General features: G+C 57.2%; 1 protein-coding gene across 3 annotated transcripts; it reads right to left on the bottom strand.

The window, feature by feature from the left end:
* Nucleotides 1-4,582: 4,582 nt before the first annotated feature.
* Nucleotides 4,583-10,621, bottom strand: LOC133265237 (interleukin-22 receptor subunit alpha-2-like). Of its 3 annotated transcripts, none has more exons than XM_061445537.1 (7): nt 9,534-10,621; nt 8,936-9,056; nt 8,228-8,403; nt 7,058-7,236; nt 6,822-6,975; nt 6,318-6,442; nt 4,583-6,014 (listed from the first exon to the last, which is right to left on the bottom strand). In XM_061445537.1, the coding sequence occupies exons 1-7, from the start codon at nt 9,586-9,588 to the stop codon at nt 5,250-5,252; spliced, it is 1,575 nt and encodes a 524-aa protein (XP_061301521.1). In that variant the 5' UTR covers nt 9,589-10,621; the 3' UTR covers nt 4,583-5,249. The 3 variants fall into 3 exon arrangements, with proteins under 3 accessions (XP_061301521.1, XP_061301522.1, XP_061301523.1); XM_061445539.1 differs by having other exon boundaries at nt 5,845-6,138; XM_061445538.1 differs by lacking the exon at nt 8,228-8,403.
* Nucleotides 10,622-11,108: the final 487 nt, after the last annotated feature.

Raw genomic sequence — 11,108 nt, forward strand, 5'->3', positions numbered from 1 at the left:
CAGCATCCTACTCTTCGACCCATCCCTCCTTCAGTGCCCGTCTGTACACAGCCAGCGGGAAGCTCCCCTAAGCTCCAGGAGCTGAGCTATCCCAAGGGCTTGGCCTTGAATTCCCTTTGCCTCAGACATGTGGTCAAGCTGTTGAAGCTCTGGAAGTCCCCCTGAGTCAGCCAAGAGCAGCCCCTAAGCAGGCACCAGCGCCACCCCAGGGCCACTTGCAGAAGCGGATCACGGGGCTGAGGTCACACTGTCCTTTGGGACTCAAGCTCTGCCCAAGCTGCAGAGAAGCCCCAGCACATGCTGGTCAGGCAGTGTCGTGGGACCAGGTCTCACGGCTGGTGGGGAGGCTGGTACCAGCCCTGTGACATGAGGAAAGCTCACTCAGTCCCTCCCAGGCTGCCCAGAGGGCTCCGCTTGCTCTGCACATGAGCTGCAGTTCCCTCATCTCCGGCAGGGTGTCAGAAGAACACATAGCCGAAAGGATGCTTTTTACGCCCCAGGCTGGCTGATCCCCAGGGAAACGTTGTCTGTCACCCCAGAGTACCTGGACACATCACCCAAACTCTGCCGTCCACAGATCACAACAGCCAAAGCAATCCCTTGGGTTCAGGATGGTCTTCTGTCCAACCTGGTCACGCTAGGAATAGGTTTAACCCTGCTGGCCATACACTGCCCCTAAGAGCACTGGAGAAATGCCTCCCCAGGTCAGAAGGTCTTTCAGCCCAAGAGAAGAAGGGGGAAGCTGCACTGCTGTGCATGTCTGCAGAAGCCAAGCCTCCATGAAACACTGGATAGGAGCCAGTGCTCAGTGCAAGCCACAACGTGGTGCACAGGGACAAAGCCCACCCAGCTTTCAGGTGTCCTTACCTTGGGCTCTGTCGCTCTCAGGGTAGGCAGGGTAAGCACTGGAGCAGCAAGCCTCCAGCAGTAGTGCCAAAGTGACAACCATCCTCTGGGGAGGCATCTCCTCTCCTTCTCCAAGCCTAGTAAAGGTCACAGTTTCCCGAGAGCCTGCAAGTGACGGAGTCAAGGTGGTTCTCTTTTATGTCCTCCACCTCTGCAATCGATCTGCTCTCATCAGGTGGGTTGCCTTTGCTGCTGGGCTGGCCATCCATCCTGAATGACAGGCAATGACTATCCCTGCTCTCTATCCTGATGACAGGGGATGACTGGATCTGCTCTCCCTCCACTTCGATCTCTGCCACTCTAGAATGAGGATGCTTGATAAATGCTTGACTGGGTTTTCACAAGCTCCACTGCTTACCATGGGACGAAGTGCCTTGGAAGGCTCAACTATGGACAGGTTGGGTCTGGAGGAGGATCAGAAGAGAACACAGGGCCGATATCTGGACAAAATACGTGGATCCACACTTCCATTTTGCATGATCTTCCTCCCCAAGAGTTACCATGTTTCCTGCTCCTTTCACATCTCATGGCAACACGAGGACAGTGGCAAAGTCTTTGTCCACCTGAGCATCCTCAGGGGGTGCCCCAGCCCCTGACAGGACCCAGCAAGAGATAAGCCTCACTCTCTGCAGCCAGCAGCTGTGGAGCAGCTCAGAGAGAGAGAGTTGGAGTCTGGGTAGTTTGGGCTTAAACACTCATTTTAATTTCTGCAAAAGAAAAGGGAGTCAGGGATGGAGGCCTTGCATCCAGTGTCCCACAGGAACCGTCACAAGGCGAGGTCATGGAAAATGGCTTTCCTGAGAGTAACACATCCTCTCTAAAGATGTGAGTACAGAGCAGACCCCACATGCTCCACATGTCATCAGGGACCTGGCCCAGCTCTCTCACGTCCAGGTTTCTCCAGTTCCCATCTGAGACCCCATCTTATTCACAAGCTCACTTTCAACTGACTTTATTGTCAGCAAACTGGAATAGATTCTAATGAAATCTCTGCCTAGAAGGCTTAATTCGGAGAAAGCCAGGGGAAACTGCTCCTCTCTTCGGTGGCCTCAGCCAGGCCACCATTGCTATGACAGCAGCTTGCACTCTTGCTCATAAAGTGCCGTGCTTCCTGAGACCAGCAAGGAAGGATCTGGCAGACACAAGAGGATTTTAGGCGCTCAGCTGAAAACCAACCTTGGGTGTTATTCCTGGCTAAGCAGTTTGTTTGGTGCTCTTTCCTATCCACACCAAGGCTGGGACTTGGCCAGGCTGAGCAGTACCTGCTTCAGAGGTGCCATGAGGAAAGTCCCTTTGAAATCTCGGTAGGAGAGCTGTGTTCCTCCATCTCTGGTGTCCTCTCCTTGTGAGGGGTGGAACATCATGGAGTCTTCCCTGTGGAACGCTGGAGAGGATGCTTGGGAACCTGAGCATCTGTCTGTTAAACGCGAGGCTGACCACGGCCCTGCTGACCACAGAACAGGGACATGGCAGCGTCTGCATGCCCAGGCACAGGCTCTCATTTTTCATGGAGTGGTTGAAGGCGCATTGACAGGAGATCATTACTTCTGTCTGCAAACCCCTGCCTGTCAGGCACAGATCAGACCGGGAGATGGATGAGGTGAAGTGTTCATCCATCCTGCCTGGGTGGACTGCTCAGCTGGCACCTTTCTCCTAACAGAAATCCATACCTAGCCTATTTTCTAGCTGCTTCCATCCCCTGGATTCCAGTTTCATGTCATGTAATGAAAAATCATGGAGACAGGGTCATTGCTTCTGCTCTCAGGACACAGGCACGGACTGGAGAGGGGCAAGACAGGGAGAAAGCCTGGGTACCCTGCCAAATTCACACGTGCATCACAAGAGATGATGTGCCCGCAGCCCAGAGGGCAGCTCTGCTTGTGCTGTGTATCACCTGGTGCATGAGCTGTCTGTGTGGGCAGAGAGCTGCAGAGCAGTGTGGCCCCAGCAGCATGGGGGGACTGGGACAGCTCCGAGCTGTGACGCCAGCCCATTCCTTGTCCACAGGCCAGAGATCCCCTGATGTATGCATCAGGAGGATGGGGAGCACAAGGACCGGCCGTATCTCATGGAACCTGCCTGAGAAGAGCTGGGGCAAGCTGCCAGCCTCCTCCATCCAACATTCTTCCTGTGGAGCAAGGGCAGCTGGTGACAAGCTGGTGACACACAGCTCTTTCAGCAGAGTGCACATGGCACCTCCTGGATGCAGACGCATGCAGGAACCAGGCATGGGCTTTCCCAGACCACATGCAGCAGAAGCAGTTTTGCAGCATCCCAGCCCCAGAGCTTGGCCTGAGACACTGCTCTCTGTCTCCCATGGCTTTCAAAGACAAATAGGGTCCTTCATTTGTCCTGGCAGCCTGCAAAATAGTAGACCTCAATTTCCCCGCATCGTTTCAGGAGCTGCCAAGTCCCTTGGGTTTGTTGGGTGGCTTTTCCCCTGCGGCAGCTGCAAAAGTCCCATTAGCCCCAACACAGCAATTTTCCACTCTCCAATAGTTTTATAGGCTAGCAGCTGTCTGAGAATTAGTAATAAATACCCCCTTGCACAGCCCTAACCCGACTGTGCCTAATACACAGCTGTTTACAACTGCATTCGTCTCATCACTTTGATGCTGGACCGGCAGAAGCTGAGAGCGGAGCAGCCGGGAGCAGCGTATTGATCGCGGTGAGTCAGAGCTCTCACAAACCTCCGCAGCCAGCACTCGGCATTGCTCTGCGGCCGCTGGCCTGAGGCAACACAAGGAACAGCCCCGACACCCGGAGGGAGAGTGGGAGCCGGATGCGTGCCCGCTCCCGAGCGCTGCGGCAGCAACGGAGGGGCCCAGCCAGGAGTCATACTGCACTGGTTTGCCTGGGACCTGCCCCTGGACCCGGCTCCAAACCCTGCAGTGAGCATCGCATCTTCTTGCTGTGGCTCACAGCTCACACCTCCGAGACGAAGCAAAAACCCCCTCTGACATCCACTCGGAAACTTCAGCTGCTGAAATGCCACCTTGAAATGTCACGTTTGCCTTTTTCCACCCTGCATGCACATCTCTGTTTCATACAGAATGGGAACATCTCAGCTTCTTCAGCCACCCACCATGCTAGGGTGAGTCCCTGCTGCCAGTGAGTAACTCGCCTGAATCACCCGTGGGGATCCAAGCGCTGCAGCTCAGAACAGAGCTGGTTGCTTTTACCTTGAAGGCCCTGGCAGGATGCCACAAAAGCACTGGCTGTAACCCAGCCCAAACTTGGCATCCAGCAGCTGCCCTGCCACAAGCAGTGACCGTCAGGAGTGGTGCTGGAGCTGGAGCCCCTGTTTTCAGCCCATCACAGAGAGTGAAACAAATTACAGAAACTCAGAGCCTTGTTTCAGCTGAGCCTGTGAGGAACTCGGTTGGCAGCAAACAGCTTGTGGTGATAGCACCCGTGCTCTTTCCAGCAGCTCCTGGGACAACCTCCTTCCTGTTGTCAAAATGCAGCCCAACCTATTTAATACACCACATCTCCCCATATGTCTGTGGACGTCCACCTGGCTGGACACCTACTCCCCCCCAGCGCCATTCTATCCCTCCCCTCCTCAGGCACAGAAGAGAAAATACAATGAAAGCCTCCTGGGCTGGGATAAGCGCCACACTGCCTGGCACTTGGAAGAGGGTTTCCCTTGCCCCAGGCACAGCTTCAAACTCACCCTGAGACAACAGCAGGGCAGGGCTTCTCAGAAGAAACCTGTCCCAGTGCTGGCAGGCAGGATCAGAAACCAGCCCAGCAGTTTACAGCTGGAGATCCAGCCTTTTCCCACAAAACAGCCGCACGCAGAGCAGCTGCAGGTGCAGTTTTCTCCCAGGGAAACCCCAAAATACTCTTGGTGCCTCTCCCAGATGCTTCTCAGGCAGGGCAGTGGTGGTTCTGTAACACACCAAGAACAAGGAGGGGAGCCAGTTTTCCGTAGCAAATTAGTGTTATTTAAAAGCCAGCTCCAGTGCACAGTCAGGATTTTCAGACAAGAAAATAAAAGACCTACTCTCTCAGTAGAAGTTTCTATGTGAGTAAATACATAAATCTGCACTGGTATATATACCGTACACACACATACACACATGTAGATGGATAAATAAAAGTCTCGAGCTTCAGCTTTGGGATGTATTCCTCATGCTTTGGTTCAGGAGCACCAAAACCACAGGGGGCAGCCCTGTAGATCCCGATGTCGCCAGCTCATGGCAGCCTGTGCCTGCCCCGGGAGCTGCCGCGGCTCTGGCCCTGCAGGCACAGGCAGGTCTGAGCTCGCACCATCGTGGCTGGGGCAGCTCCTGGAGCCACCTCGAGCTCTACGGATGCCGTGACCAGAGACACAGCTGCTACAGCTCCCAGGCAGCCGGGGGACGCGGCTCGTAGCCACAGACAGCGGCTCGTGGCAGGCAGGGGCTGGGTGCACCCGGCGCTGCCTGCTCCGGGGCACCCTCCTGCCCGCTGCCGTCACCTGCCTGCCGAGCAGCCCCACAGCCACGCAGGGGCTGGCGGGTGGAGGCGAACTGCCCCCCATCCTCCTCCTCCTCCTCACTGGCCGGCAGCTTCACGGAGCTGAGCGGTACCCAGCAGCCTGCCAGGCCAAGCCTCTCCCACTCGTCCTCTGGGCTGGGGCTCCTGCCTGGTGTGGGCAGGTGAAGGCAGCTGCCTGCTACAGGGGCTTGGAACTGGCATTTAGAACAGAGCTGGAGGTGCAGGGAGAGCCATGTCTTGGATGTCTGGTATTCCCTGTCACCTGTGTAGCCGTCTCCTGCCAGTCCCACTGGCACCGGCCGCTCCAGCACATCACCACTACTTGTCTCATCCTCCTTCAGCGGCAGGGAGACCTGGCAGCCCAAGACCTGCCCCAGCGCAGGATGCAAGACACAGGATGGGTCCCTTCCCTCCCAGCAGTCCGGCCCAAACCCGTTGGCACAATAGCCACTCGTGTTCTGGGAAAGGCTTTCCGTGAGGAGCTGCTGGGCTGCGGGTGTCTGCTCAGCTGCAGGTGGCCCATGGGAGCAGGGAATGGGCAGCAGGAGCAGGGCGACAGAGTCCTGCTGGAGCTCGAGGGTGGGAGTCCTAAAGGTCACACTCAGCTCCCTGTTCAGGAAACCCTGGTGGGAAACAGTCAGCGTCAGCCTCAGCCTGCAGGGACTGCGCTGAGCCACAAGTCCTGTCACACTGCTGCTCCCAAGCTATGCCCCAGCTGCCAGAGGCCGTGGGAGACTTCTCACCTGCCTGGGGACACAAGCAATCCCTGCACAGAAGCCAGGGAGAACAGGAAAGCAAAGGGTTGGACAACGGTTTTGGTGGTGCAGGAGGTGGAGGGAAGGAGGTGCTGAGCCCCCTGGAAGTGCAGGGGACCCTGACTCAGCCACAGCACACGGGGGGCAGAGGGAGGAACACTCTTCACTCACAAGTGTTTTCGGGAGGTGGGTCTCCAAGGGGCTGGGGAAGAGAAGCCGCAGGAGGAAGCAGAGGCCGGACACAGTCAGCAGCAGGAAGATGCCACTCAGGACAACGAGGAGGACCCAGGGAAAGCCTGTGAGGAGGTCACAATAGGCTGAGGGGTGGAAAGACCCCTTCCTACATCCCACCCAGCAAGCATCCCCCTAGCCTGCCCTATGCTTGCATCTCCACAGAGCTCCTGTGGCAGACTGTTTGAGAAGATGAGGGGCAAGCCCAAGGGGGACAACAAAAAAACAACTGTTTTCCCTGCCCATGGCAGAGGGGTTGGGAACTAGATGATTTTAAGGTCCTTTCCAACCCTAACTATTCTGATTCTATGATTCTATCTCCCATACAAAAGTCCCCACAGGGCCACCAACCCAGATGGAGTGGCTGGGGGGGTGGGTGACCCACAGCTCCGTACATGCCCATGCCACAAGCAGGACCCAAGATGAGCTGGTGAGAGGTCCCACCTGCGGTGCCCGTGGCAGTTATCATGCACTGCTCAGCCTCACGGCTCCGCTCCCGGGACATGTCTGCGGCCACCGTCCGGAGGCAGTACTGTGTGCTGGGCTTCAGGTCTCTGAAGGTGCATGGAGCTTCCTCCCTGCTCCGCCTACAGGGCACCTGCAAGCAGAAGGGGTGTGTGGCTGAGCCAGCTGGAGGTGGGGTTTGGGCACTGCTCCACTTGCCCAACCCCGCTACATACCTGCTGGACCAGCATGTCCCCTTCGTACAGGCGCAGCCAATACCACAGCTTCAGCAGCACTCGGTCAACCGGCTTCTGGGAGCCGGCTTTCCTTCGATAGGGAGTGAGTGGCATGATGATATTGACAGTGAGGATGTCACCCTGGAGCAGCCAGGACAACCTGGGGGGTCCCACAATGGCTGTAGGGAGGGGAAGAGAAAACTTAAAACCCCCAAAACAGAAGGCAGCATCTTGTTTCCCTAGAAATGATGTTTTTCTGTTTGACATCCCTCTCCCAGCACACAGAAACCTCCTCAGACCTGGCATGATGGCGCTTTGTGCTGTGACTGAAACCAGCTCCAGAAACAGCCACCACCACATCTTTGTGATGCTCAGTGTGTCTCTGGTCACACCAGCACAGGCCATGGCTGAGCTGCTTCTTGCTGCTGAGTGCCTTATCTTGAGCCATCAGATGATGGTTGGAGACTCACTGTGGAGTACAGCAACAGCTCTTCCAGCAAAGTGCAGCTGTTTCCATGGCAGCTGGGTGCAGGAGGGATGGAAAAGCAGCCACCCTACATCCCATGTCAGCTGCTAACACATTCTGTTCACTGTGAGAACCCCCTGTGGGGAGGTCTTCAAGCTTTTCTTCCTCCAAAACACAGGCAGGTTTTTTGGCCAGGACAGCCAGCCTGTGACTGAGAAGAGGCATGTGCTAGCACCTCACACACAGTCACAGCGGACAGAGCTGGAGGGACAACTCCTGCCTTCCCCAGCCTGCGCCAGCCTCACGTGCTGGAACACCCATCACCTCCCAGAGCCATGGCAGAGATAAACAGGGGATGCTTTTAAAAGGCAAAGCCCGGAGGGGATCCTCCTTCCTACCCCATCTTGCTGCATCCTGCACAGACCCAAATTCTCACAATGCCTCAGTGGCCTGGGGCCTCCCATCCATGGTCATCACCTTACTGTGCCTCGTCCTCTGTCCCCTTGCCCTTCACCCAGCCCTTCTCCAGCAGTGCTGCTCCCACCCCTTTGCCTGGTTAGGGCTCTTGGCACTTTTCCCACCAGTATCCTCATTTGATTTCCCACCATGTCCCACCAGCCCTCTCCAAGGCACTCTCTCCCCATTGGTTCCTTGGGAAGAGCAGGAGCCCAGCTGAGTGAAGGAGCTCCTTTACTGGTCCTTACTGTCTCTGTAGAGCTGAAGCTCACGGGAGTAGGCCCACTCAGAATGCTCGCCTCCAGCTACTGCTCTCACCCGTGCCCAGTAGATGTCATGGATCTTGTCAAAATACAGCTCACACACCCAGGAGGGGCCGGTGCTGTTCCCCCAGCAGGCACCTGCATCGATCCATTGGGAGGTTCTGCCCATGGAGAGAATTCAGGGATGTCTCCTTTCCAGCAGCTTGTTAGCCAAAAAGGAAGGCTGCCCATCCCATCTAAGGGGGAAGTGTGGCAGAGCACCGATGCATCCTGGGCTGCATTAGCAACAGGCTTATCAACATGATGCAGTAAAGAAGATGGAAACTTCTCAGTGGTGCCCAATGAAAGGACAAGAGGCAGCAGGCACAGGAATTCTGCTAAACAGGAATTCTGTTTAGGCATATGGGAAAAACAAACAAACCAACCCAAACCCCAGTACAGCCCCTTTTGGGTTTCACTGGGTGGGTGACCAGCAAAGGGAACAGGTTGCCTGGGCAGGCTGTGGAGGCTTCATCCTTGAAGGTGGTCAAAGCCCAAAGGACACAGTCCTGAGCTGACCCTGCCCGAGCAGGACGTGGATGAGTCATCTCCAGAGCTCGCTGCCGGCTCTGCTCTGGGGTCACTTGGGGGTGTTTACTGCCAGATCATGACCCCCTGCCTACAGGGGGCAGCGGGACAAGCCCCTCCACCTACCTCCTCCTCCACTCCACCTGGAACGTGGCCTGGAATGCAGCCCCGGGGTCCGGCTCCCACCGCAGGCGCACATGGAAGTTCTGTGCCTCCAGCTTCACATCCCGCGGAGGTAACAAAGCTCCTGTGGAGGGGGAGCAGCGGGGTCAGACAGCGTCGCTCCGCTCCTTGGCTGGTCACTGCCTGTCCACGCTGCACACAGGCATCGGGGGCCTTCCCCCCCCCAGCACCCAGCTTCTGTCCTGCACCAGCAAACACCGACTCCCTGGGCCTGGGCAGTGCCGGCTGCCAGTGCGATGCTCAGCACTCGCATGTGCGAATCCTGCACACCCTGCAGCATCCTGCACACCCTGCAGCATCCTGCACACCCTGCAGCATCCTGCACACCCTGCAGCATCCTACCTGGAGTGGAAGGCTCTGACACCCCAACGTGGCTGCTGGTGACCCTGGGGTTTTCTTTCCCATCACACCTGGAAGACCACTCAGTCCTCTCTTTCCTGCAGGTGCCTTCTGTAGGCGTGAGAGTTGTCCCCATGCTTCTCTCCCCACTGCAGCCAAGGCCACCCCCAGTCCCCTGTGGCAGCTCCAGACCCCAACCTACCCCCGAGCAGGGTGCAACCAGCCAGGGACAGGAGCAGTCTCAGTGCACGGCTCATCCTGCGGCACGCTGTCCATCTGTCCCCAGCTCTAGGGTGCCAGGCTGGGTGCAAAGGGGAGAGGCCTGGCGAGCTGGAGCAGTTCTGCCATCTGCAAACATGTCAGGCAGCCGGAACCTGGGAGCAGAGGAAATGTTTTGTTTCCTGAAGCAGCGGCTGCAGGCACAACTTGAACCAAGTGCCATGGCAGAGTGGCAGGGGACCCCCTGCCACCCCCTGGGACAGGTGAAACAGCAGCAGGGCAGGTGACCCAGGGGCTGCGGTGGCAAGTGGCCTGCAGGGGCAGTGGATAGGTGGCATGCACTGCCACAGCACCCTGCATGTGCCGCAGGACCTTCTGCTGCACCCAGTTGGTGCCCCTTGGTGATCAGTCTGTCACTAAAGGCAACGAGAAGTCCCCAGAACAGACCTAAGCTCACGTGAAGCACAGTGCAGGCAGGTCCCACTGGGCACTGGGGACATGGCTCCGGGGAGTTGCTGTGGCGGCGCTGCAGTACGCTCCTGTCCTGCTTCCTCACCCTTCTGTTGAAACCGACCCACTCTCTCCTTACCTCGGCCTTGCCTCACCTCTCAGCTACTAAGGGGTGTTTTTCCCTGCTCTGGTCATTTACAGAGGTAACCTCACACTGCAGAGAGACACGTGCAAAGGCTCTGAGACCACCAATGCCATCCCTTGGTTGTGGGACACATCTCCTGGTGAAGGCACGGAGCCCTGGGCCACCTTCAGAGGCAGCCGGGTTGGAGCATCCCCGTGGCCAGACTGAACATCCATGGGACTGGCTCACTCTCACTTGCTGCCTCTTGTTTTTCCTCTGTTACACTGCATTAACCTGATGACCACATCTGCCTTAGTGGGTGTGCATAAAATGCTCCATGCTTTCTGTTCCTCGTAAACAGTCAGAGCTGGAAACAAGGGAATGGGTGAGTGGGAATGGGCAACTGCAAACTGTTGTCTTCAAGCCCCGAGAAGCCTCAGCAACGCCAGAGCCAAAGCATGGGCAGCAGGTTCATGGCTTCCCCTGCCCCAATGCCGGCACAAGCCGTCCTGACTGTGCAGCAGGCTCCTAGCGGAGGGCACAGGAGGAACAAGGGGCTCCCAGGACAGCTCCCGGGACTCATGGAGGTGCAGAGCAGCAGCAAGTCAGCTCCCAAGGGGAATGCAGGGACCTGGCTGCCCGCGTGGGCAGGGACAGGGCTGCTCCTGCCACAGGAAAGGCAGCACTTTCACAGGAGTGAGGATGGCTGCAGGACGGTCCCTGCTGACCCCAGCACACTTGCCCCCATCCTCTTTGGCCAGGGGGAAGGACCCAGCACCCTCCCCACATCTCGGTTTCTGTACAGCTATGGTTTCAGCTGCCATCCTGCTGGCTGAAAGGGCGGAGATGAAGCCCCCTCTGCTCAGTGCATCGCTTCCTTCGCCAGCATCCCCCATGGCCACCCCGAAGGAGCAGGGTTCCCCCTTACCTCGCGCCACGCAGCTGCTCATCTGGCCCGTGTAACAGGAACCTGTGAGAGCGAAC

Source organism: Pezoporus flaviventris, unplaced genomic scaffold (assembly GCF_033815535.1).
Source record: "Pezoporus flaviventris isolate CSIRO_AGI_PZ_B2104156 unplaced genomic scaffold, CSIRO_AGI_Pfla_v1 ptg000005l, whole genome shotgun sequence".
NCBI lineage: Eukaryota > Metazoa > Chordata > Aves > Psittaciformes > Psittacidae > Pezoporus > Pezoporus flaviventris.

Bases quoted from the DNA above. Each gene is read 5' to 3' on its own strand.
- LOC133265237 (XM_061445537.1), bottom strand. From the start codon at position 9,588: ATGAGCCGTGCACTGAGACTGCTCCTGTCCCTGGCTGGTTGCACCCTG. The intron at 9,057-9,533 runs GTAGGTTGGGGT...CCCCCTCCACAG, and splicing joins TGGTTGCACCCTGCTCGGGG to GAGCTTTGTTACCTCCGCGG. The intron at 6,015-6,317 runs GTGAGTGAAGAG...GTTTCCCACCAG, and splicing joins CCCACCTCCCGAAAACACTT to GGTTTCCTGAACAGGGAGCT.